This window comes from Solea senegalensis, linkage group LG20 (genome assembly GCF_019176455.1).
Source record: "Solea senegalensis isolate Sse05_10M linkage group LG20, IFAPA_SoseM_1, whole genome shotgun sequence".
In the NCBI taxonomy this organism is placed as follows: domain Eukaryota; kingdom Metazoa; phylum Chordata; class Actinopteri; order Pleuronectiformes; family Soleidae; genus Solea; species Solea senegalensis.
Window position 1 is genome coordinate 34,699 of NC_058039.1, and position 26,655 is coordinate 61,353.

Sequence of the window (26,655 nt, forward strand, 5' to 3'; positions counted from 1 at the left end):
CGGCCTCATTCATGTCACCAGCTCATTAGAATACTCTCACATATTTTCTCATGAATTAATTGTGGCACAGACAGTGCAGTTTGTTCTCAGGCTGGACTTGAAATCGGTTCACGGGACAAACCAATCGCTCAAAAACCGTTTTCGATTCTTCGATCTGTAAAAAGTGAGATTATCGCGGCAGTATTCAAGCTGCAGAGCTGTGAGGTCGAGTGTGTGTGTTTTATCACTTCACCCGTCACCGTTCAAACATGAAGCCGAGTACCAAATCAACAATATATAACGGTTATAAACGTATACCAAAGGTAGTAATAAACCCTTTGTAATCACATATTAAAGGTATTGCAACAGTTAATACTGTATGTAATCTATATGCTGGATTATCCCCTTTACATGTCAAACCGAAAAGAAGCGTCTTTTTAAGACCCCATTAAAGGAAATTTAAAAAGCCCAACAAATGCATGTTACCAATTTTACCAAGGCACAACCATTGCAGAGAAGAAGTACAGCAACAGAATTTAAAAACTGGTCTGGCTTTAATCATTCTACATTCCTGCATCTTTTGTTTTTTATCCGCAGTCTCCATGTCCGTAAATTTTGTCTAATCAGTTTCGTCTGTTGACGATCAACACAGGGGCGCAGCAGCAGCACGAGCCCTCCCGCTGTTTAACTTGCATAAGCAGCTGCCCGTGTTTCCACACACGATCAATTAAACTCTCGCTCCCTTTTGAACGGGGTCTTTAAAAGAAAGCAACCCTTTCAAACGCCCTTCGTTTTAATAATGTCGTAAAACACATTTGATATACATCACACAGGCAAATAAAAGGATATCGCATTTTCAAAGAGATCAGGTCCTTCTATACATATATATGTATATATATATATAAAAAAAAAAAACACGTCAAAGGTGACGAGAAGGTGTGAGTTACACACACGGTTTGAACTCATGGACGTCCACCAGCGCCGCCGAGAACCAAACTCTTCTCCCAACATTTTAATAAACAAAAACCACCAAGTGCTGTTTTGTATCGACGACAATGAGTCACACATGACTCACACACTGTGAATCAAGCGAAACTTCATCTTTGCTGAAGATCCCACAGCTTTTTTTTTTCTCTCTCTCTTTTTGGCCTTTTTTTTGGCCTTACACCACTGCGGCTATTTATAGTTTCAGCTGAGACCCTCACCAGATTTATTTCCTCTCCTCCAGATGAAGCACACGACAAAACACATTCTAACGAGAGCGGTTCCAGAGGCTAAAACATCGTCGTTGTACAGGTCCGTTAGTTGAGAGCACACTGAGAATATACATTCAGATAGTGTCATGGCCGTCAAGAATACAAATAAGAAATAAATGTATTTGATAAAAAAGCCTTTTCGAAGACAGAAAGAAACGTTGTCGCCGTCTGATTTTTCAGAAACCTGAGCTGCTGTCAGAGCAATGTTTTTCTTACGTTACATTTTCATAAAACTTCACTGTGTTGTGCTGATGATATTTGATCCCTTTCATTGCTGTTTTTGCCATTTCTGTGGTTCTGTTTTAGAAATAAATCAGCTTATTAGTGGACACAAGGTTTGTGTTCTGGTTTGCACGCTCTTTAGCAAGTTTTTTTTTTACATGTTTATTACCTCAACTATTTAAAATATAGCCACCCAAATAAAATAAATGCACCGGTCTGACTTAAGAATGATCTTTACCTCATACGTGTCTGGTCATTTTACCTCATGACCTGTACATTCACGATGATGAAAGGCAGGTTTTGTTGTAAAGTGGTGGGGGGGAAAGGAGTTACCGAGCACGTTTACAGGTATTTTATAAAAAGTACTGTTTTCCTGCAATCACTAGGCACATAGAGGTAACAGATATAAACGTGAAACAACGGGTTTTTCTTTTATGGACAGATGTTCAAACTGTAAAATCAAGGGCTGATTACCTGGTCGACATAAAAAAAAAGCATAAGATACACAAGATACAAAAATAAAAAACTCAGATGCCTCATCTTTATCTCTGTGAAAAGTTCAATACTGTTACCGAGAATCCTGCGTGGACGATTGTACGCGCAGGGGTTTAGTGTGAAGGCAGAGTGGCAGCGTTGACTGCGCTGAGCTGGCCCACCGCTAACATCAGGATGTCCTTCTTCTCTTTGTAAAAGCGCAGTTCTCTGCCCGCCAGCCTGGCGTCCTCCAGCTCCCGCTCCGTGGAGGCCAGCTCCTGCGATATGGTGCTCGCTATGCTCTGCTCCCGGTTCACCCAGTCGGCCGCCATCTGAGTGCGCATGTCGTCATCCAGAGCCCGGTGGGAATAGTGAGCCAGCACCTCCTGCAAAGTGCAGCAGAGTTGATTCAGGATTTTGTTGCTTTCCGTTTTTGTTATTGACATGTCGGCGAAGGAATTCGAAGTCTCGTATTTACAAACCTCATTTCCAGAAAAGTTTGGGCACTTTCTGAAATTGCAATAAAACCTCAAATCTGTGATTTCTTTAATCACTTGGACTTTGGAAGTCATTTTTGCAAAATAGAACTTAACAGCTTGTAAGATTCAAAAGTGACACAAGTAATGGACGTTTCTACAAATAACAGGTCACCTGACAACAGCTGACCGTGTCACATGTAAGGATGGGTCGTGGCTCATCACTTTGTTGCCAGACTCACAAGATTGCATTACATTTTTTGTGGTCATGCACCATTTACAGTACACAATATGATGGTAAGATTCAGAGATTCAGAGATTCAGGGGGAAATCTCTGAGTGTAAAGGTCAAAGGTGAAAAAACCTGCAACAACATCGAACCCACAGACGGTATTTTATGAGAGACTGTCCTGCTAAGTGTGATGAACACAGTCACTTTGGAAAATCACTGTCACTTAAAGGAATAGTTCAGATTTGTGAACATACAGTTGTATACACGGTTCATCATCAGTTTCTTAGTTGGACATGTTTGTTTAATTTCCCTTACTCTCTCGCTCTCTCTGACTAAATCAGCTGAAACGCCGCGACTTGTGACTTGCGCGGCTGCACTGGCCAGGAAATAGTGCCTAACTGTGGTGACAGTGAGTTTTATTGTTCAAACTTGTTTGTGGTTTAAAACCCATTAGCTACGTGATCTAAACTCTCTCCGAGAACTACTTTTCGCCGCTCCGAACCAGGCCGAGATCCCCGAAACTGAACCCTCGTGAAATGATTTAACAACGTTGTCATACAACTTAACGTTCACAAATCTGAAGTCTCCCTTTAACACAGTCCAGCGCTGCATCAAGCAAAATGTAACCTGAAACTCTGCGTTTCTCTGTGCCCAAAACCAGAAGATAATTTCCTACAGCCTTTGTGAAACAACGAGCTGCAAAGTTATTTACTGTTTGTAATTTGTTGTTCTCGAGTACAGAGCAGATCTTGAAAAGCGTAAATACAGCTTAACTAGCTGTAATCCCTGTGATAGCTTTGTTAGAATTTATTTCTGGTCTCCTTGTTTTCAGGTTTCCCACTGCTCTTTTTTTGCTCTCGTCATGACAGGGGCAAAACAAAATGTTGGGATCTGTCTGGAACAGTTAAGAGCTGTCATATAATTAGCTCACTGAAAACCACTACTGTACTCGGATAATTGCATCCAGCTGTGAAATGGGCCGGAGTCACAAACAGTACCTGTCGGGAACACTGTCGTTCTCTCATGGCTTTCAGGCTTCCGTTCCAATGCAGCAGCTGAAACACGGTCATCAGTTCCTGAACGCACAAAGCCAGACAGGTCAGCAGACATTTGACACTAAACTCTCCTCATTTACTAATTCACTTATTTAAATCATGCGCGCTGCATTCAGCCTTTTTACTGTCCAGTTAGTGAAAGCACAGAGTTACAGAGTGTATGAACTTACGTAATACTCAAAATAAGCTACAAATATCTAAAAAACATTTGAATTCTCTCGTATCATTTGAACACATCGAAGCTCACCACATGCAAAACATATTAGGGCAGCATCTGGGCCGGGAGCTTGCAGCTGTTATTTCCGCACTACACTCGTGTGAAGCATAAAGCGCCACTTAACACGATACAGACATTCCTGATTTTATGCACCTGAAACTCCAGCATCGATTTCCCTTTGTTGGACTCAAGCATGAAGCGAAACGCTCCGATTCCTGTGTTGGGATTGTCGGCCTCCTCTCTGTTTCCCTGTTGGTGTGAAAATATGCAGTTAGTGACAGTTTGCTGCTGTTTCTTTACTCTTATAGTACATCATGAATTAAAAACTCCACCTGTTTACAAAGTCTTTTCACCACTGGATTCATTATTTTTTCTCCTATTGTTTCGTTTTCCTTGAGTATGAGCGCTAAATTCAAATTAAAGGCCATTTTCAGACACTTTGACAGGTCACAGGAGGAAAATTACAGGTGTACATCCATCCCATCTGCGCTTTATCCTCCACATGAGGGTCACATGGCCAACATATGGGAAAAGACAGGTCAAAGTCGGTCCACCACAAAGCCAACGCACAGAGATGAACAACTGTTCACTCTCACATTCACACCTACAAGCACTTTAAAGCATTCAAACAACACACACACAGGGGTCTTTTTGCTGCAAGGCAACAGCTATAACCACTATTCCACCATGTGTACCCAAATCCAATCCAATCGTAATTTATTTATGAAAAACATGGTGTGCCAAAAGTGCTGTACAGCCATGTTAAAATAAATAGAAGGTAATAAAACATGTAACAAACCAAAAAAAATCAATAAAACAAGGAGCAGGTGTAAAAAGCAATAAAATGTGCAACATCAAAGCAGCATGTGTGTAAAAACACTGTGTAAAAAGACAAGGAATAGAGGTGAGTTTTAAAAACAAGCAGTAAAGCGGTCTGTCTGGTTCATTAACAAAAGAAGAACGGCTGAATTTCATTGAGCTCACTTTGTTTCAGGGGTTCATGACAGCTCACTGTCACACACTGCAGACAAACAGGAATTGAACAGAGCCATTGTTTATGTCGTCAGAACATAAACTGTGTTTCCTGTCAAAACATTAATGTCTGCACACTGATAACAGGTCATAGGTCATAGAGCTCAGTCATCGCTGCCGATTTCCTGAATTGACTTGATTCCAACTCACAAGAACTCAATTCCGTTTGATTTCTGATTGGAAAAAATGGGATTTAGTATCAATCCGAGATATATTCCAGTTCCCATGCCAATTTTGCTTGGTTATAGAAGACATTATCACAGCACTAATGCTCCAAAACATAGAGCATTGTGATGTCTCTGAGCTGGTGCATCAAATGCAATCAAATTTGAGTTAGTAGTTACATACATGACTCCAACACTTCAGTATAGTCGTGGTGATTCAAACTCTAACCTTAAAAATGTCCAATTCTAAATACATCCTAGAAGTGCATCAGAAAGTTTGAAGTAATTACAAAGTTCAAGCCCAGCTTGGCCTGCATTGATGCCCTCTTTCGCTCGACAGAAGAAGAACACAGTGATGTTATGTTGCTTTTTGGTGGCAATGGAGGACACAAACAAACCTAACTGTCCTGCTGAGCGACAAACACGACATCAAAGTCTCGGAAAATCAGCACGTGGATTAATTCTGTTGTCTTAATAACACAGGCCTCACAGACTACAAGTATGCTCCCTACTGCCATCCACTGACACGGAGGAGTATTACTGGTCACTGTGTTTACGTACAGACAGTGACAAAGTAATATTTTCTTTGGACCAATTAAGGGAAATTGAAAAAGGATCATCTAAGGATTTGATGAATCAATGTCAGATGGCAGTCCTAGATTCACACGATTCTTCTGACCTACATGTATTGATATGAGATAAGCACAACAAAATGTTTTATGATGATTAGATTCTCAGTTTTGTCTCCCCCAGAGACAACTTTAAAGATGAAAAATATTCTAGGGGATTATCGTTTATGGAGAATCCATTCTTATCATGTATTGATTACTTTCATAACTGATACGTTTCTCGATTCATGGAGTAATCGTTAAAACATAAAAAAATGTTGAAAAGTGATTAATCGATTATCAAAAAAGTTGATGATTCACTTTGTAACTGATTTATAATCCAATACTTCTTTCAGCTCTACCTAGATTCACACTATTCTTCTGATCTACGATGAGAAAGACACACTAAAAGGTTTTCTGAGCAAAAAAAATGCACCGCACACTCTCAACGTATCACAATATCATAGATATTCCAGGAATCCCTTGTGTATTTCCCCTGGAATAATCTCACTGTACATTGTTTTAGTAGAAAGTAATCTAGTAACCATTTCAGATTACAGAATTAATTTACTAATCGTTGTACTCTGACACCTTTTTTATTAAGAAAGCTGTACTATTTAGTTGTTTGTGAACAGCAAAAGTCTAAAAAACAAGTTTGGGTGACATGACATTTCCATGTGGTGTAGATTATGGAAGAAGTAATTAGATTTTGGTGGGGATCTGGATACAGATGTAGGATTTAAAAAAGGGGGAAAAAAAGTAATTATTAACCTTACATGGTTTAAACCAGAGTAATTAATGAATCTGGAAAGTTCTCAGGGACCCCTGTGTGGCAGCGTGCCAGTGACCCTGTGCCATATCCTGAATATTTAACTTTCATTACTTTTCTAACTGTTCTTCATTGGAAAATTCACTCCATCTGTTTTCAATGGAACCAAACAGGAGCCAAGTCCAAATACAAGTCACTTCTATTTAACATAATAGAACTGTACATGTTAATGTTCGCAAACTTTTTGGTAAGGACCAGCGTTACTTTATGCACAACAGACTTATGTCACGGCTCCGGTCACATGTGCCGTCTGAGAATACCCTTGAACCTCAGAGACAATCGGAATTAAACTCACAACTTTCAGGTATTTCTCCTTTACTCACGTTGAAGGAGGCCAGCGCCTCGCTCACGCTCTTCTCGATGAAGTCGTCCGTGATGCGGCGAGAGGGGTGTTCATTGAAAACAGAGTTCATGAGGGCGATCTTGGCAGCGCTGCGTCTCGCCTCCGCCTTGGTGGGACAGAACTGTCAAAGCACACAAGCAGATCTACAGGTTTACATGATGAAGGCTGAGGACAGCCGGAGTTTATGTGGAGTTAGCAACAGTCCATGTCTTTATTTACTGTTTGCTGGTCTGGTGTTTGGTATTTGGCATGATACAGCTGCAGCATTATTGATGTTTTGTAAGCTTGTTTATGTCAGTGGTGCAGTATTAATGGCACTTTTTCATTATACAGTTCGAGCACGACTCGGCTCTACTTGTTTTTTTTACCATTTCCTGGTACCTGGTGCTTTTTTTAGTACCTGCCCTGACGAGGTTCCAAGCGAGCTGAGCCGATACTAAAATGTGACATTGACAGACTGAATGACACTGATTGGTCAGAGAGTGTCGTCACTGGAAGAGTCATGAGTGTGACGTCCAACACGAGAATCAAATCGAACAATGCCGAAAAGCAGATCAGTTAAAAAGATGAGCGTTAATCTCCAACATTTAGCAAAGGAAATGTCTAAAATCTGAATATTTAAGGGAGGAGTATTTAGAGACAGCACTGCTGAAAGCCGGCGATTGTGAACCGAATCACGACCACGTTCAGTCGTATTTCAGTTCAGTGTCAAATGGAGTCTGTGCTCCGGTCATGCAGGAAGTACTGAACTCGTTTTTTTTTAATCAACTGATTCTAATGATTCAGTTACACCGGAAAAAACTGCTTTGCTCATCACTAGTCTTGCAAAGATGTGCTATGACGACCTATGGTATTAGATTTGTGTCAATATTTTCAAACAACACTTTTCACGAAGCACCTTTTTAAGAAGCTAATGAAATATCGATTTAATCATTCAAAATATTGTATTATTATATTATATAAGTGTATTTTCAAATAAAATACAATATTTTTTCGTTTGAAAATATTTACACAAATCTAATTCCATATGACCACCCCGCCCACTTTGAGGAGTTACTATAGTAATGGAAAACGACATGCCTGATCCCAAAGTAGAGCCGAGTAGTGCTGGAACTGTATAAAGGAAAAGCGACACAAGAGTTTCAACAAAAACTGTGCAGATAATGTACCTGGAAACTTCCGAAGCAGCTGCCTCCTGGAAGACTAACATAGCAAACATACGGCGGGCTGTTGGACGGGACCATTTCATAAACAACTAAAGCTCCGTTACGCAGGTCGGCCCCTCTGGTCAGCTTCATCTGCCAAAACTCCTGCAGAGCTTCCACCACGTTTACTGGAGGGAGGAGATGTAAACACGTTGTCACATTGCAATAAGTTCTCATTAAGCCTGTTTACACAAAGGAGATATTAGTGTGATGAAAGCTAAATGCACTTTTGTGAACATTTAGAGTGCCGTCAGTCTCCGGCTGTGCTCTGCAACATCCTCTCTGAAACACAAGTACGGGGTGAGGGGGGTGGGGGAGGTCATTTAAAGGATGCCAGGGGATTTTCCTGAAAATATTTATGTGGCTGCCAAAAGGAAATACTGCATCACCTCAGTCAGAAGAGCTGCTCACTTAAAGAAACACACCCACGACACGACACTTTATGTGCTCACAGGCACAAGTTACAGTCTCGTCTTCAAAAGACGAAACAACAACAAAGACAAGCAGCCTGATTTGCAGCTGAGTCATAAATAATGATTTGGGTTTGGGGTCTGCAGGGACACATGAATGCAACCAGCTTCACCCAGGGCTCTTCTGCTCTTCCCCGTTTGATGCAGACACAGACAAACTGTGTCTCCCTCCGTCATTGCTCTTACTGTGCTGAAGTGATGTGAACTTTATATGTTAAAGCCACAGTGCGTAACTAGTGGTGATGTTGTTATTGTTATTATTCTGCCTCCGTCTTCATGAACAGAAACAATGTAACATTATATGGCTGCTTCTTCCATTCATCTAAAAAGACCTTACTAAGGGAGCGCTTGTGCGTGTACACCAGCAGTGCAGGGATGGGTGGCGATCCTGTCTGAAACTTCCTTGTGTTTCTGTCTGCAGCCTCGCTTTACTACTGCAATGTTGTCTTAGCAAATAAACATTCACTTCCTGTGTGCAGCACAAGAGCTAAACACCGCTACACTGACAAACACATGTGGAGCTAATAGGCTTCATAAGCATTACGTGAACTCATATTGACAATGGTTTGGATGTAACAGACATGTGTTTATATTCACAAGTTACGCACTACAGCTTTAAATTTATGACCGTCTTTGTTGTTGTTTTGACACAAATCCACAATATGACATATTCATTTTTAGCTTTTTTTATCTTGTTCTCGGTGGCGCCACATGTATAACGAGCCATTGGATGATTTTCTTAAAACAGAAACCGAATTCTGATCCTGACGAGTTGTTTTTAGGGGCATTAATATTCCAGGACTGTGATAAGAGTTTATGTCTATTTTTGTCACGTTTTAAGCATTTCCTCAAAGCTGAAGAAACAAAGAGTCAGGAAATACTGACAGATATCGGAGGGTGATGTATTATATGCACTGACAATTGCCCTGATAGGGTCTCAGGCGTTTGTGCACAACTGAAGTGTGGTGAAGAAAACTTGGCACAACTGATTTCACAATGTTTTGATCATTTTTAGACATAAATAATGCACATACCTCTCAAATATTAGACTAATGTAAAAGTAGACTGCCTCACTGACACGTCTTTCCTAACACAGAAAGAGCTGCTTTCATTATTGTGTTTGTTTTGGTAAAGAATGAATGTCTGTGAAATCCCCGGTAATTGGATAATCGTGATTATATCACAAGCCAAATTATATCATAATGTGGGAACATGTATCCAAAATGCTAATTTGCCTAACGACCTGTTTCTCTCCCACAGGTCTTTCACAAAACTGCAGCAACATTAAAATAAAAAATATATATCCCACTCTCAAAGCCGCTGCCAATGATGACGGTGTTAAGTAGCCTAAATGGGATGGAGGAAGAAAAGAAGGCTGTTAGTCAGAGCACAGTGGGACAATCTTTTGGAGATAAATCCTATTAGCAAAAGACGTGAACACCTGCCAAGTGCCAACATTAATGCAACGTTTGGGGCTAATGTGTCTTTAAGTCTGCAGCCAAATCTGTTCTGTGTCAGTAAATAAACGCAGCGTTGAAGAGATGAGTAAACTATGAACATTAGGTTTTCATTATCATCGCTTTCAATCACATTTATTAAATGTGACGGCTGTTGTCACTTTGTGCATTTGTGTATATTTTATTACACTATATTGTATTATTATTATTATTGAAGAATTCAATCCACATGTGGCACTTAGAAATATTCTGCTCAGATCAAAAATGATGCTTTAATTATTTGAATGAAAAAGAGTTTATTGCCTGATTTTACAAACAGCTTTACACTCACATCTTCCTTTAGTTGTGAGGTTCAGCTTAATAATACCATTAACGGTGTTAATATAAAACGACATGAGTTCGATTTACTTGTAGTAATAGTTTATTGTTTGTGGCTGAAGCTTTCAGAGCTGAGGAAGTTAATCCTTTAATAAGGTCAATGATAACCACGTTGTGATTTAACACTGTAGTGTTAAAGTGGCATTAAAAGAGTTCCTCCTAACAATAATTGGTCTTTTACTGTTACTTTAACAAAGAAGAAAGTATTCAATTTCATGTATTTGTTCCTAATTGGAATTATGTGTTATGTTAATATTAAATGAGTTAATTACACCAAGGAATGGCATGGCTTAGAAAAGGTGTTATTTTAACAATAATTGTATTAACTAGTATTATACTGAACATTTTCAGTGCTAAAATAACACTTAAATACTTCACTAACACCATATAATTCGGTGTTAAAATGTTATTGTATAGGTGATCCCTGTCAAAATTAAACAATATTTAATAATAATATGAACATAATAGTGGTATTTTATCAGATAAATAATATTATAGTACATGTTACAGTGAGTATGAGATGATTTCTGTGGTGTTGTTACTCCATGTCTAAGTCTCTGTTCTAACCGCCTCCTCCTCGCCGATTTAACACTGAAACATTTATCCCATTATTCTCTATAAACTCGATATTATTTGCACTTTTAACGGAACATTATCACCACTGAACGTTACCTCGGCCGTAACCTTGAGTGTGTTTGGCGAAGCTGCGAACCACAGCCTCCACAGCCTCCTTCAGCACCGCCGGGTTCCCCGGGTTACAGTGGCCGGCACCCCCCGGCCCCAGCCCGGCTCCGATACCGCCGTACAGGCTGTGGAGCTGCAGCGGAGGCGGCGGCGGTGGAGGCCCCGAACAAGCGGACAGCGAGGCCGGAGAGGGCAGCAGCGGCGCGATGGGCACCGTGACCCCGGGCCGGAGAGAGGAGCGCAGGGTACCAGTCGGTCCTGAGCCGAATCCAATACCTGGCTGCAGCCGCTGAGGGCGGACACTGTCCGGGATCAGGTTAGATTCCATTGTCCCGACGTAACGTCTGCGAAGTCCCGGTCTGGACGAAAATGGGAACCGATCAAGGGGACGGTTTGAGGCTGAGACTCAGTACGTGGAGCTGGATGAACCGTGTGTTCACGGGCTTTTTGTCAATCACTGCCACAAGACGAACTTAAAGCTGATGTTGCCTCGACACATTTCACTGGTGCTTACAGTTTGTATCATCATCCTCATCCTCACTGTGACTGCGCGTGGATTAGACTGCGGCACTGTCACTCACGTGATGCCTTCAAGGACCGCTCGTTTTCTACAGCTCCTCACTTTAGAAGAGACAAACAAGGAGAGAATAGTTCATAAACCAAGCTTTGAAGAAGTAGATAGATAGATAGATAGATAGATAGATAGATAGATAGATAGATAGATAGATAGATAGATAGATAGACAACTGAAATAAAAATGATAAAAATGATTGTGTGTGTATATATGTATATGTACGTACACACATTAATCATATTACCTTAGATATAATTATCATAAACAAATATTGCTTAATGTTCAAGGCAATAGCTAACAATCATATTAACAATATAACAATATATACTAACAATATATACAGTATATCAGAATGGGTTTGTGTGTTTGTATGTAGTTGTGTATATATTGTTTCCAACACTGACATCATTACAGTCATGTTCTGTCCTTTTGTCTACCTTTGCAAAACATTCAACAACAAAAATGCCTTGTTTAACGGTAAAAAACCGTGCAATCTCCATATCACACATATGATATCAGTGAATATGATGCAGCTGCACTTACAGCACAGGATTAATGATAGGACATTTGTTTATTTTTATTATATTAAGTTATGTACTTCAGCTTCAAAAGTCAATAGGGCTGTTATTTTCATAATCGATTAATCTGTCAATTATTTTCTCAATTAATCAGGTAATTTGGTTCATGAAATGTCAGAAAATGTTGAAAAATGTTGATCAGCGTTTGTCAAACTTGTAAATTATGATGTTCTTAAATGTCTTGTTTTCTTCCACAAACCAGAATGACTAAGTTTTAGTCATATCTTCTTCAAATGGAGCAAAGAAACCAGAAAATATCCACAATTAAGGAGTTAAAAAGTCAGATTTTTTTTTATTATCAAAATAGTTTAGTAAATCAACTAATCGAGTAATTGTTTCAGCCCTAATTGTTAAAATCTTACCGTACATTTAATGCATGAAGGTATTTTCTTTAACGCGATAAATACCCACATGTCAAATCTGCTGTAGAAAGTTACATATTCACCACTTGTTAGTTATGGGGATCCCTTCCACTCGAGTTATTTCATATTTCCTGCGTTCTGTGCAGCGCTTGAAGGCAACAGTGGGGGAGTCAGAGAAATATCAAGCCAAGAAATGTGAGCCTCCTGTGTTCTCCCTCCTGTGTTCTCCTGTGGCACCAGCAGAGAACAACTACAGTGTGGGCTCACAGCTCCAGCTCTGCAGCCTCAGGCATGTGATTACAACTGTGAGGCAGAATAAGCCAGTTTTTACTCCATGAGACAGAGGATGGAAAAGATGTGACTGCTCTGAAATAAGCGCACACACTGTGACAGTGAGAAGACACTGGGGTTGAAGTCACTCTGTAGACCACCGTCTTTGTACAAAACAAATATTGGAAGAGGAAATGGGACCTCCTCTTGCGCTTCCTAAGAGGGTTTTATGACTTGCTGGGCCTTGTGTAATTTTTCATTCTTTCTGTGGTCTGGACCGAGGCCAAGGAAGTTCAGAGGAGGAACAAGGGAGCATTTCATTAAACCTAAAGCTGCATCTGCAGTAAAACAGTGGTTTGGTCGTCGTACATCTGGATCCAATAAAAGCAATGTTGTACAGTGAAGTGTGAGGCTGATAATCTTACAATAACCACTCAAAAAAAAAGTGTAAAGAAGCGTCCTATTGTCATTGTTTATGAGAGTGCACGCACACAGAAATGAGAATAAACAAAGTCATAGATCAAAAGTGTAATGGAGCTTTTGGATCACTGGAGGGCATGTTCTCATCTGCTCTCATCTCATGACACTGTATTTAAACCAGTGAGTATTACAGCTTCACTGGTTTATGTTCCTTTCCTTTGACATTTGGACCATGAATTGATTTTCCTTTTGTTTTGTAATGCGGAGTGTATGTAAGCTTGCAGAGTTTAGGCCTGTCACTCACAGTGTGGGCTTCTCCCGCTCTAGCGGTTGCCACAGCAGATTATCCAAATATTTGATTTGGCAGAGATTATTACACCGAATGCCCTTCCTGACGTGACGCTGGTGGGAGATCATTTTCTGTATTGCTTAAAATCCTCCCACCACACCACAATTGTAACCAAGTAATTAATACATTAGCCACCTGTGGAACGGACAGGCCGGTAAAAAACACCATCCAGTCTTATTGAACGGCCAGAACAGATGAATTGGTGCTGCGTTTGACAAATAGCCCAGAAAGGGCTGCAAAGTGATGACATGGTGTCTCTGTTTCCACTGGACCAGTGGGTTAACTTTATGTCTTTGAGCTCTTTTGAGAGTATTTGTTGTTTTTTCGGCATCAAGTAACCAAAAAAGTTGGCATCTCCGAAAAGTAATGCTCATGAATCTGTAGCTTCAGAGGGAAGTCTGAAGAAAGGGGCTTGGACCTTTGAAATGCAAAATGTAGCCTGTTCAAACTGTTTTTCCAGGATCTCCAACCCTGCCTTTAATCCAAGCTTGGAACAGGCACTAGGAGTTCAGTGAATGATGCCCCCTTGTGGCTGGGGTTAGTAAATGCAGAACTAACTAGTAAATGACTATTTCCTCCTCAGTAAGTAGTTAGGATTAAGTCAGAAAGTTGCAACTTGCTAGATTTGTCACAAAGTTGTCAACACTTGTTTGGTCTGTTTGCATCATGATGACTTTTATTTTCTTTTTCTTTATTTCCCTCTCTATCCTCTGACTCGGCGCCACTTACAGGCCTGGCATATGTACTACATGGTTTTGCAGGGTTCCATGTGGATGGAGACATTTTTCCTAAAACGATTCGGTGTTTATGGGAAACTTTGTCAAAACAGCAAATATCATAAAGATCATTTACATGTTGTGCCGTTTCCGTGTGGATGTGGCCTTAGAGTGTCCAATTAACAATGATCCAGCCTTGGCCTGGGACTCGCACCAGCAGCCCTTTGGTTTCATACCAAGTTCCCTTTCCTCTTGGCTGTGTGTTGCCCTTGTAGTGTATTTAAAATAATAAGAACTAAACTGAATTCTCCTAAGATTAAAAGTAACAACTCATATTTGTATTGCTGTTTTCACACTAGTTGTCAGGCTATACTTACACACTATAGAAATAATTCATGAATAACAAAAGGAAAATCCCGTCTACTGTACTACAGTTTAACTTTATAACACAGAGGAAACGATAAGAGCTGACGTCAACATAAGTCACATCAGGATAAGTGCAGACACTCAGGGTTCATCTTATCCCAAAGTTGGGACAGGACGGCACCTCCTTATTCTAAACATAAAACATTCTCAATCTACGACATTCCAAAATCTCACATGAGTGAATCATTGCGAATCACACATTTATTAAAGATATGTTTCACAAATATGCATTAATAAGTTATAAGTAACAATAAGTGAGAATCCAGATGGACCCAACTTCAACATGCACATGGCTATTAACTAAATATTTGATCATACTTACTAGCACGTATCGTTTATTTAATTATTATTATTATTGTTGTTGTTGTTGTTGTTGTTGTAGTAACTAGCAGCCATTATAAATTCAATCAATCTACTAATGTCACTTAATATTATGAACAAACCTGTAAAATATTTGACTTTGACAAAAGAAAAGTGTTACTATGGAACAATGTTTCTGACTAATTATTACTTAATATCCATAATTAAAAACTTTTAATTCTACTACATTTGTCAGTAGCTGTAAATGTCACATAAGTGCTAATAATGCGCTGTTGACTGTTAACATTTACAGTATTTACTATGAGCACGACTCAAATTCCTTCTCACTCTTTGCTTAGTCAGATTCAGGTAGGATTATTAGTATAAGTATTTTTATTTTGGTAATGTATAAGCGATAAGCTTTATTTTGGTATTTTGTCCTTCATTTGTTACAATCTGGAGTGTCACCATTAGATGTCACCTAATTTTACACACTGGACCTTTGAATGTAGTTGAAACTATTTCCTTATGTCAACAGAAAACTGATAAGAATACCAATCAAATGATAAGCCATGGTAGCAACAGAACATAAAACCATGTCAGAGGTAATAGTGTAGACAAAGCACATTTTTCTTTAGACACCATTTGTGGATTCTGCTGATTCTGCTGTAAAAGAAATGTCATGATTATCTTTTTCTATTCTTTCTGTTTTAACCTAAAAGTTTCACATTTGTAGAAAAACAGTTCTGATCACGGGTCTTCAGTGACTAAACCAACTCTGAGCCTCGTAAATCTTCACTGTGATAAATAGGTTTGTGGGGGAGTTTTACTCTCAGAACGTCAGGGAAGTTGCTTTTTCAAATCTGACATGAAACAGAACTTACATTTGGCTCCTCTCAGGTTTTCGTTTTGCCCTTTTTAATATAACTATGTTGAGCTATATTGGGCAGTTTGTACTGGTTACTGCTTCAACACATGTCTTGATAGTAGAATTGAGCAGTTTTAGAGGGAGGACTTTGAGTGTTTTCCATCACATGAGTCCAGACAACAGTGAACAGTCTCAAGACACAAAGAATAGTCTCCCACATCTGGTTTTAATCAAACCTTCACAGTCAAAACATCAGTGGTTTTCTATCTGGATGTAGAGAGAATCATACAATTATTCTTATTCTTATTCTTCTTATTTTTTTTTTAATCTATATGTGTTTGTTTTCGATATTTAGTTGTCTGTTAGTGACCTAAGAGAGGAGTCAAGTTGAGAATAGTGACTTTATGACGACCATAAAGATAAACAAGTAGCAATGGCACGCTGCGGGCTATAAATCAAAGGTAGAAGGTTTGCATCCACATGGTTCAGAGTAATTCATGATCGTTCTCACCAAACCAAAGAGCAGCTCAGTGAGACATTTCTAAAGAATTAGATACTGAAAGTAACAAAACAATCAAAATTGATCAAAGGAAAGGAAGTAAAACAAAAACTAAAACAGCAAAGAGCCCCCAGTCTTTAACCCTTAAACACACAGAGACACATTTTTGTGTTTTTGCCTATTAATCTTTAGAATATTTTATCCTTTTTTCGTGCATATTGTTAAACATTTATGCCAGGTTTGTTTATTTTTAGTCTATTGTAATCAACATTAACTAAAAATACTCACACTAACAGACTTACGCACAAAAAATTTCCTCATTGAAATCTGTTCAAATCACTCTTTTTGATGCATCACAAGAAGAACATGGCAATTTAAGGGTTAAATGTTTGATATGTATGATGAGGACTGAAAATTATGGTTATTTCGGTGCTCTAGGTGTGTTAACCTGAACATTTTATGAAATATGTTATATCTTTTCACATATATATTATATATATAAGAATAATCCAGTTTGTGTGATAATTAATTTATTGTGTTTTTTAGACCATACAATGGAAGGTGCATCAAGACAAAAACCTTTTAAGGGTTAAAAAATGTATTAATATTTGATATGTATGGAAAGGACTGATAATAAAACAATAATAAAATAAATGAATATAGCTTCATTTTTTATGAACAAGTTTTTTGAGCAATAGTAATGATTAACTTTATTTACAGGCCGTTAATAAACAAACATTTAAATAAACAATGTTCTGTGTGTCATAAACAGGCAACGTGGTGAAAGAAAATTGTAAAGCACTTCTACTGTTCCAAACTAAACACAATAAAGATGACTGAGCAAACTACTAAACAACTGAACAACAAAAACAAACAGGCGACACTGTCATTTATCTTATCTGTACTTGCGACATCCAACATGTTTGGCCTCACTGTCGCAACAGTGACACTGTCACTGGTGATTAAGTGTTTTTTTATTTAATCAACATGATAAGACACACACTCATGCTGGTTGTTGGACAGTCAGCAGAGGGACTGTTGGACTTTGGTTCAGTTTGCCCAGGTGGCAGAGAGAGCAGCAAGGGTCAGCACTGCGACTCCATCACTGCTTTACTGGCACAAACATCCAATAATCTTCCGCCTTCGCTATCTCGTCCAATCATGTTCACTTCACGACAGCGCCGCATCACCGAGCCAGACTATAAGAAGGGCCAGAGTCTCCGAAGAAGACACCATCCGGTCCAGATTCTCCTGCGGTACAGGTAAGTCCACTTCTGGTGCTTTTTTTTTTACTCGTGGGTTTAAACGGCAACATGATTTACTGAGACATAAATCATGTATTCAAACTACTATTTCTAAAACTGACTTTTGAAAGTCAAATATAACCTGTCAACTGTCATGTTGATGTTTCATTTTCAAATTGATGCTTTTTATTAATTTTAAAGACAAACAACTGGAAAAACAACAGGTTACAGACAAAAATCATGCACTTTTTCCCAAATTGAAGTATGTGAACAATACTTTTACTTTCAAATGTGTTTCATGATCCATATAAAACTTCCTTAAGAAGCAAATGACACTCAAATGCATAAAACAGTGGGAAGTGGAAACTATAAAATAAATAGGGCAAAGAATCTGTAACATTTCATTGTAATTCAAATCTGACTTTTAGAAATATCAATTAACGATGTAGTGACTTGTGACATCAGTGTGGATGACATGATTTATATCACTGTGACGAATTACGGCTTAAAAACTTCCATTCAAGCTAATTTCAGATCATTCTTTTTTCTTAAATATGAGTTGATGATGAAATATGTTTAAATGATGAAGAGAAACAGAGACAGAAATCATCTTTTCCACACCAGACATGCTCCCGTTTGTGTTCCTCCATTTAAAATGTGACATAAAACCTTAACAAAATGTACTCATGTTAAAAAAATAAAAGTTATATTGTCTTGAAAGTAGTTTTTTTTTAAAAAAAACACACACACACACACACACACACACACACACACACACACAATCTCAGTTGTGTCAATCAAGTCTTTTTCAGGGACATCACTCTGGTTTGTGTTATAAAGTAGATAAAGTGTACACATGTTGGTGCGTGGGTTTGGACAAACACTCAGAGGAAAGATTTAAAAAAAATTCTAGGATTCCTAGAAAAAGAAAGTGAGTCATGTGATTAAGCAACAGTCGATCTTTAATCCCACTACTAGAGACAACAACCACCATGTAAAGCAGGTCTGTGATTAGATACAGAGCTGTTTTATTACACATATACTATAAAACTAAATAACGTTTGTTTTCTCTAGGTCTTCTCCTCCTCTGATCAGCCATGAAATTCTCCCTCATTGCAGCCGTTGTCCTTCTTGCTGTGGCACAAGGTTTGGACCCTCACAGTTACTTATATTTAGTCTCTCCAGATGAAAACTTGTGCATATTTTCTATTTTATTTGGACGTTTCCTCAATTGACTGACGTCACGTTTCTTTTGTCTTTGTCCCTGGAAAACCCCACAGCAAGCTTCGCTCAAGATGCTGCCAACATCGACATCGTCCACATGATTGAGGAGTTCAGGAACAAAATGACCCAGCAGATTACTGAGGTGATCAGCAACCAGGACCTGGCAAACCAGGCTCAGTGAGTACAGCATCGAACCCTTCCATATGAAAACTCCCATTTGAAATTTATAATACTTAAGTTAAATTCATAGCACTTTCGTCTCTTTTACTCCCTGTTTAATCTAGGCACTAAACAAAGTTAGACTATAATTTCCCAGTTTCATAAAGTGCATCTATTCTATTCTATGCCTGTGACCCTCCTGGAGGATGGAGGATAAAGCGGTAGAAAATGGATGGATGATAATTTCAGTCATCTTCAGTGCCTTGTTGTTACCTTTAATTATTTATGCCACAGGCAGATGTCTTTTTTTTCTTATTTTTCTATAGAAAAAAAATAAATAAAAAAAATAAAAAAATAAAATTGCTGTTCCTCAACAGGAACATCAAGACCCAGCTGGAGCCGCTGGCCGCTCAGGTCCAGGAACAGGTGAAATCTGCCATGGCCCAGATGGAGGAGCAGGTGAAACCCCTGGCCTCCGAAGCTCAGGCCCAGATCAAGCCCATTGTTGACAAGTTCCAGAAACAGATGGAGGAGTACCTGCAGACCCTGATGGGCCAGGCCCGCGCCCTTGGCAACTAAACAGCCAATGGTCCAAAGGATGCAGTCAGTGTGCCGCCACCACACCACCACCATCTCCTCTGTCATGGACGGAGTTAAAGGAATGACAGCCTGACACGTGTTTCTGTGCTTTTTCCATCAACACCGATATTTATTTTCTCTGTATCAAAGCACAAATAAAGATTTGAAACACAATATTTTCATTTTGCCAACCTGTTCATTTAAAAAGGGTTTCATTTTTGTTTTGACAAGCATATGGGATTGCTTCCAACTCCTGTTACAACCCAGATGGCAGGAAGAAATCAAAAGTGGCTCATACTACAGGAATAAATCGGTCATTTCTTAACCCTTACAACTCAGAGCATTTCAGCTGCTTCTTTCCATTACTATGTTTAACAAACATACAGTATATACAGAGGCTATATAGAGTGTCTTATGTCCTTCTTTTCAGCACAACCTAGGTAATCTGATGGAAAAAAGAAATAATTTTCACCAACTACATATACACACCAAACAAAAAGAACTCAAAATGTTTAAAATAGGATTGAATATGTGAAATATGGAAACACATCACAGTTCAAATTTCACTTGGCCTGTTTTTATGAACAAAAACAAAACGCTCCATTTAGTTACTTCTGCACAATTACTACTACTATATTACTACTAAAAATGTGATATAAAATGAATCATAACTTTGACTCAACATCACATAAGAAGAAAAAACGCTGTGTGACGTATAAACACACACCGCAGGATGTCCATATAAGGAGTTGTGTATGGGTGCACCTGCGGTCACGTGAGCACTAAGGGTTAAAGCCAAACATGGACACATACAGATTTTTTTAAAGTCATTTTTATTTAAGCAAGCAAAGGTCAAAGGAAATTTCACAATAAGAGGCTTTAGCAACCGGGTACATTCAAACATTTAAAAGGGAATAAAATGGCAGAAAGGAATGCTTTCAAACTCAGCTCACCTCTAAAAGCCTTCAATCATTTTTTTCATTTAAACTTTTTCTCTTTTTTTGGATTTTTTCTCTTTAACTCAGCAAACAAGGCCTGGTGTTACCGTCTATCCTAAGCCTGGCTGGAGACTTGTTGCCAAAAATATTATTTGACTTCTTTTACGTTGTTTTGTGTCTTCTTTTCTTTTTTTTTAATTTTCACTGTTAAATTCTATTTTTTTTTATATTGTTTTTTTTCCCCCCGTTGATGACATTAATCTCAAGGATGCACATTCCTGTGAAAACACAAAGATGTAAAATAAATGAATACCAAATATGCTTTATAATCAGAACAATATCACTTTCAAATATATATATTTTAATATATTGATTCCCCTTGAAGAATACAATGGCCTGGGTGATACTTCATAAAAACTGTTTGGATCCCCCAAAACATCACAAAAAGCAGCTGTAGAAAACTAGACATACCTTGAGTTCAGACACTTGGGACAACAGTTGCGTTTGTCACATTCTTCTGGGCGTTCTCCTTGGCCTGGTGGGCCTGAAGCACAGCCACTGCCTCATCCACCTACAAACATCAAGCCGAGGTCACTATATGGTGATTGTTGTTTTAAAGATATGCAAATTGACATTATCGAGTATTTAAATGACGTCGCAGAAGCTGATGAAACACACACTGAAACTTTAAAACTTAAAAAAAACTTTTTGGTTTTCCTGAAACATTATTTCCTTTAATATAATCTGTAAGCGTTACAACTGATGACTCGGGCAAACAAAATCAAAACTTATTAAATTATTGTGACAATTTTAAAAGTACTGCATTCACAGAAAAAATACATACAGCCACTTCATAAGGTACACCAATTTAACTGCTTATGAGTGTGCACAGGCAGATCTGTCATAGGACTGCGCGGTGGATAAAATCAAATGACTCTTAATGTTAACAAACTCTAAAACCTACTGACCTTTGAGCGCAGAGACTCTGGAGACTCCAGCATGTGGAGCAGCTCCGAGTTGTCAATCTCCAGCAGCATGCCAGTGATCTTGCCTGCCAGACTGAGATGCATGGTCTGGATCAGTGGGAAAAGATGTTCACCTAGAGGAGTGACACATAGAGGACTTTAGACGGGATGGAATTAACCCTAATATTTTGTCTGGGTGTGATAAACCCTGTGTCATTTGTCCCAGTTTTAAAATAGCATACAAGATGTTAAGTGCTTGGAGTGACCAAGGATAAAAAAAACATGAAAAACATGCTATGTAAGGCTGACGCAGCATCTGCTCCTGTTGCCGGATCTTACCCAGCATCTGCTTCTGTTCCTGTGGTGGAGCAGCAGCCAGGATGGAAGCAGTCAGAGGCTCCTGTCCTTGACCGTGGACTGCAGGCTGAGGAGACAAAGAATTACAAGTCAGATTGAGACTTTGAAACACAGAAGGCAGAGTAGGAGTAGGTGAATTGGTGTGGAACATGCAGTCCTACCTGCTGCATGGCGACGGGTGACTGAGCAGCCATGTGTTGCTGGGGATTGCGGACTCCTGCAGCGTACTTGTACTGAGGGACTCCGCGCACTTGGTTGGCCATTGCGGCGGGCGAGGTGGCTCGGGGGCCCATTGTCTGAGCGGCTGAACAAAAGACAAAAAGGGAGACGGGTCGATCAACACAAAACGTGCAAGAAACACAGAAACTGTAATAAAAACAAGCTACCGGTCGAGTATAAGTGACTGACCGACACGCTGAGTGGCCATCATGCGAGGCACAGAGGCAGGTCGCATCGCGTTGAGGGTCTGAGGCCGTGGTGCTGAGGGACGCATGGCACCTGGGATGTTCTGGAACTCTATGAACCCACAGAAATATATCAATATCATGTACAAGTACAAACAGCTTCTGTACTACTGCTTTTAAAATGACAATATATATACACACAGTGACAATGGGACACTCACGTTGGTGCCGGGCACCCTGGGTGGTCCAGCGTGGGCTCGGGCGCAGCTGGGCCATCTGGCCTGCAGCTGGGTAGTAAGTCGCGCGATTCTGGGTCTGAGGTATGGCTGCCATGAAGTATCCAGAGGGCAGAGCCGGCTGGTAGGGACTGATGACTGGGTTTGTGACCGCACGCATGCTGGCCATGCGCTGCATGTACTGGTTGGTCAGGTGGGCTTGACGCTCTTCTTTCCGCTGGGCCAGGGCAACGTACAGTGGCTTGGTGGCTACGATGCGTCCATTCATTTCAGTCACAGCTTTAGTGGCCTCCTCAGGCGACGAGAAGCAGACGAACCCAAAGCCTTTGCTGCGCCCACCTTCCATCATCACCTGAGGGGAACGTCCAATAAAATCAATTCTAGATGCAATGTATTACGATTGTTATTAACAATAAATACCAACTATACATCTGCATAGTCTCAGGGCTGTAACTGAGGCCACATCTACAGTACATTACACCATTTTCAATCAAAAACACATAGATTCTGCTCTTGCCATCCATATTACCCAATGTTTTTAGCCCCAAAAACAGAGAAGCATGAATATGATGCTGGCTTGATTTTTTGTATGAAAACCCTGAGGCTGCACATAAGTCTGGACAGGCAGAAACAGAAACTTTTAAAAATGATGACTCATTCTCCTTCTGACTCATTCTAAATGGCCACAATTCAACTATTGGCTGATAACAAAAAGCTTCCCGTTTACACTGGCACATACGTTATTATACGTGCATTATCATGATTACCAATCGGGGTGTGTTAATATATACACAAATGAGTTCTCATGTTGAGCTGAAAATTAAATAGAAGGGAAACAAAATAGAATGGATGCAGCCTGAATAGTATTCGGTCAATTTTAATTAAATAAGTAAACAGCTGAGAGTAGTACCTTGGTACTAGTTATGGTGCCAAACGGTGCAAACTCCTTTCGCAGACGTTCATCATCAATTCCGTCATCAAGATTCTTCACATACAAGTTGACGCCCTGAAAAAGACAAGTAAAAGTAGTTCAAATGTGTTTTATTTCTTCTTTCTTGAGGGAGTTGTGCAGAAACAGTCATTGTACATTTAAATTTATGTTGTAATACATATTCATCCCCACAGTCTATGGTGAAGAAATGTGAGGCCCATGAACTACAGTCACTGTTGCAGCCATTTTGGCCAGTGCAACCTACTAAAGAGAGAGCACTGAATTTGACAAAGCTGCATTCTTTTCATCCCAGGCCTATGATATACAATAAAGTTATTTTTTTAAATTGTATTATGGTCTATTACTCTGGTTTTGGTTAGGCCAACTTATCAACAGACAAAGAAACTTACATTATAGCGAGTCATGCGATCTTGTTTCATTTGCTCAAATTTGCGCTTGAGTTCCGTCTGTCGCTCAATCTTCTTCTGAGCACGACCGACATAGATCAGCTTGCCATTCATCTCCTTCCCGTTCATCTCATCCACAGCCTGCACCAACCAAGAATACAGAGTCAGCTATGGGGCAGGAAATGGTGGACATTCTCAGTGGGTCAGAAAAAGGAAAAGTCCATCTTACTTTCTGGGCGTCCTCGTGCCTCTCAAAGCTGACGAATCCAAAGCCTCGAGACTTCCCGCCGTCATCCGTCATGATGCGGATACTCATGGCATGACCTGGGCGACAGAGTTACAACCTTAGTGACCGTGCTTCGCCACAGAGGATGCAAAAATTCTATGAAAAATATAGCAGAACGAAATACAACCAACTGACCATATTTGCTAAAGAGCTCTCTCAGCTTCTCTTCATCCATGTCCTCTCCAAAGTTTTTGATGTAGACGTTTGTGAACTCCTTGGCTCGGGCACCAAGCTCGGCCTCGCGTTCTTTGCGAGATTTGAAGCGGCCCACGAATCTGTAGTGAAATGTAAATATAGCAATACCATTTAAGTAATAAATATAAACAACAGAAGGCAAATTATTGAACTGTGTGGTTGAGTTAGTACTGTGGGATGTATCTTTACATTATTACCCTAATGTCTTGATCTTTGCGGATAAAAAGACTCAATTCACACATTTCTTTGCACAAAACAAATTTCAAAACTAGACAAAACATTCACTTACACTTTGCGGTCATTGAGCAGCATGCCATTCATTTTCTCAATGGCTCTTTCGGCTGCCTCCTGAGTCTCAAAATGCACAAAGCCGTAGCCTTTAGAGCCACTCTCATCGCAAACCACCTTAGAGAAGGAAGACACATGCCTTTTTAAGCCTCACACACATGCAGTAATAGAATATAAATCTTCATAATGCCTGGAGTAATTTTACAAAATAAAGTGTTTGAAATTCTTCTTTTTTTGCAATGGGACTGTGCTGTGTGGAGAAACCCAGAAACATCTTCTACCAATTGTATCTTGAGAATACGTCTCCGCAGGGTCACTCTGGGACACTCAATGTGAGGTTTGTCAAGTAAAAATGATCTCAAACCTTTAATATTTAAATACAAAAAACACAGTTTGCTGACTAGCACAATTCCCATGGCATATTTACTGTAACAGCATCTACAGAATCCAACTATCAGCATAAATTGATTTTATTGCGTGAAAACAAACTCTTTTAGTATCTGTTAGGTGATGGTATCACTGGTATTAACAGAGTAGAAGGTCTTTCATCATTCTACAGTCTGAATGAAACACTTGGGAAAAGCAAACACATGCAAATTCTGCTCACACTCAAAAATGCTTCACCACTGTAGTGACACTTAACCTTCCCCCCCTCCCCTTAGAAACAGCAAACACGACATAGCTCAGGGTCTTTTTACCTTGCATGACAGGATGTTGCCAAAAGCAGAGAAAGTGTCATATAGAGCTTTGTTGTCGATGGACTTGTCCAGATTCTTGATGAAGATGTTTCCCACGCCGCTCTTTCTCAGTGATGGATCACGCTGCGACCACATGATGCGCACAGGCCGTCCCTTAATAACATCAAAGTTCATTGTGTCCAAGGCCCGCTCAGCTGTGGAGAGGATACAAAATCGTGGGGTTAGTTATTTATGTAAATATTCATACACTGGATAAGACAATGTTTAGTGGGGTTGTGGGTCTCCTTAATTGAAGCTGCTGGGAAAGAGAAGAACATAAAAACCCAACTAAATCTCAAATTAGCATATTCTCAACTCATGTGTCATGGTCATTACATATATTTACATCTGTTAAAAGGTGTCAGGGTGTAAATTTCCTTTGTATCTCTACATCCAGGACAATGTACTGTCAATGCACTGATCCATTTCTCAAGGTATAAACTCTCAATGCTGGAAGGTACACTCCTGAGTGCAAAGACTTCATGTAATGTACCCAATCCCCATTGACACTCTAAATTGACCCTAGCCCCATCCAGTGTACTCCTAGTATCGGACCCAAGCCCAGATAAATGGGAGGGTTTGACTCACAAAGGGCATCTGGCATTAAAATATCTGCCAAATCAAAAATGCAATTCATCTGCAGTGGTATCGGTAGATACTAAAGTTTGTGATATCATTATTGGACACAAAAAAGTGGTATTGTGCCATAACTTGCCAAAAACAGTTTCAACTCTGGCTCTCGGTATCATTGGAACACCAATTCAGCTGCAATCTACCATAGCTTGCCAACTCTGAGCAGTAGAGACTTAGTTTAATTACAAAGTTTAATTACAGTTATTGACTAAATACAATTAGAATACTAGTACCGCAAGCGGTAATCAACGGGTTCGAGCTTGACGGCTCGCGGGTCTCCCTGCGCCCACCTCGCCGTGCGAGTCCTCTAGCTCATCTTCCGTTCATTCATTGCTTGCGGTAGTAGTTATTTTCAGCTTGGACTATTTTCAGCGTCCATGTGTTAAGTTAGAGGGCACTTCCTGTTTAAAATGGCAGACTTCCTCTTTTTCCTATTTAATTTAATTTAATTTAATTTAATTTAATTTAATTTAATTTAATTTAATTTAATTTTATGATTAAGTGCAATATAGGCTATGGTATTGGTATTGGTATTGGTTCAATATGTGCAGTAATTGCAAGTTTTAATAAAAATTTAACCCTCCACTTGTTTTTTTTATTTTGGCCCCCCGTGTATTTGACTTTGGCATT

General features: G+C 39.5%; 3 protein-coding genes and 1 non-coding gene across 4 annotated transcripts; 1 reads left to right on the forward strand and 3 right to left on the reverse strand.

Annotated features, from left to right (window-relative positions):
• Positions 1–1,487: 1,487 nt before the first annotated feature.
• lix1l (limb and CNS expressed 1 like) lies at positions 1,488–11,632 on the reverse strand. Its single transcript, XM_044053244.1, has 6 exons — positions 11,069–11,632; positions 8,056–8,219; positions 6,867–7,007; positions 4,064–4,159; positions 3,637–3,714; positions 1,488–2,317 (listed from the first exon to the last, which is right to left on the reverse strand). The coding sequence occupies exons 1-6, from the start codon at positions 11,406–11,408 to the stop codon at positions 2,066–2,068; spliced, it is 1,071 nt and encodes a 356-aa protein (XP_043909179.1). The 5' UTR covers positions 11,409–11,632; the 3' UTR covers positions 1,488–2,065.
• Positions 11,633–17,623: 5,991 nt separating this feature from the next.
• LOC122786096 (type-4 ice-structuring protein-like) lies at positions 17,624–19,762 on the forward strand. The gene is made up of 4 exons (XM_044052120.1): positions 17,624–17,704; positions 18,761–18,832; positions 18,967–19,087; positions 19,447–19,762. The coding sequence occupies exons 2-4, from the start codon at positions 18,784–18,786 to the stop codon at positions 19,646–19,648; spliced, it is 372 nt and encodes a 123-aa protein (XP_043908055.1). The 5' UTR covers positions 17,624–17,704; positions 18,761–18,783; the 3' UTR covers positions 19,649–19,762.
• Positions 19,763–20,546: 784 nt separating this feature from the next.
• Positions 20,547–25,551, reverse strand: LOC122786804 (polyadenylate-binding protein 1-like). The gene is made up of 13 exons (XM_044053301.1): positions 25,354–25,551; positions 24,657–24,772; positions 24,308–24,447; positions 24,116–24,210; positions 23,890–24,027; positions 23,459–23,554; positions 22,534–22,900; positions 22,317–22,424; positions 22,070–22,212; positions 21,891–21,975; positions 21,555–21,685; positions 21,058–21,157; positions 20,547–20,864 (listed from the first exon to the last, which is right to left on the reverse strand). The coding sequence occupies exons 1-12, from the start codon at positions 25,525–25,527 to the stop codon at positions 21,065–21,067; spliced, it is 1,686 nt and encodes a 561-aa protein (XP_043909236.1). The 5' UTR covers positions 25,528–25,551; the 3' UTR covers positions 20,547–20,864; positions 21,058–21,064.
• LOC122786972 lies at positions 23,644–23,777 on the reverse strand. The gene has a single exon (XR_006362521.1). It is a non-coding gene; the product is annotated as a small nucleolar RNA SNORA5 (small nucleolar RNA).
• Positions 25,552–26,655: the final 1,104 nt, after the last annotated feature.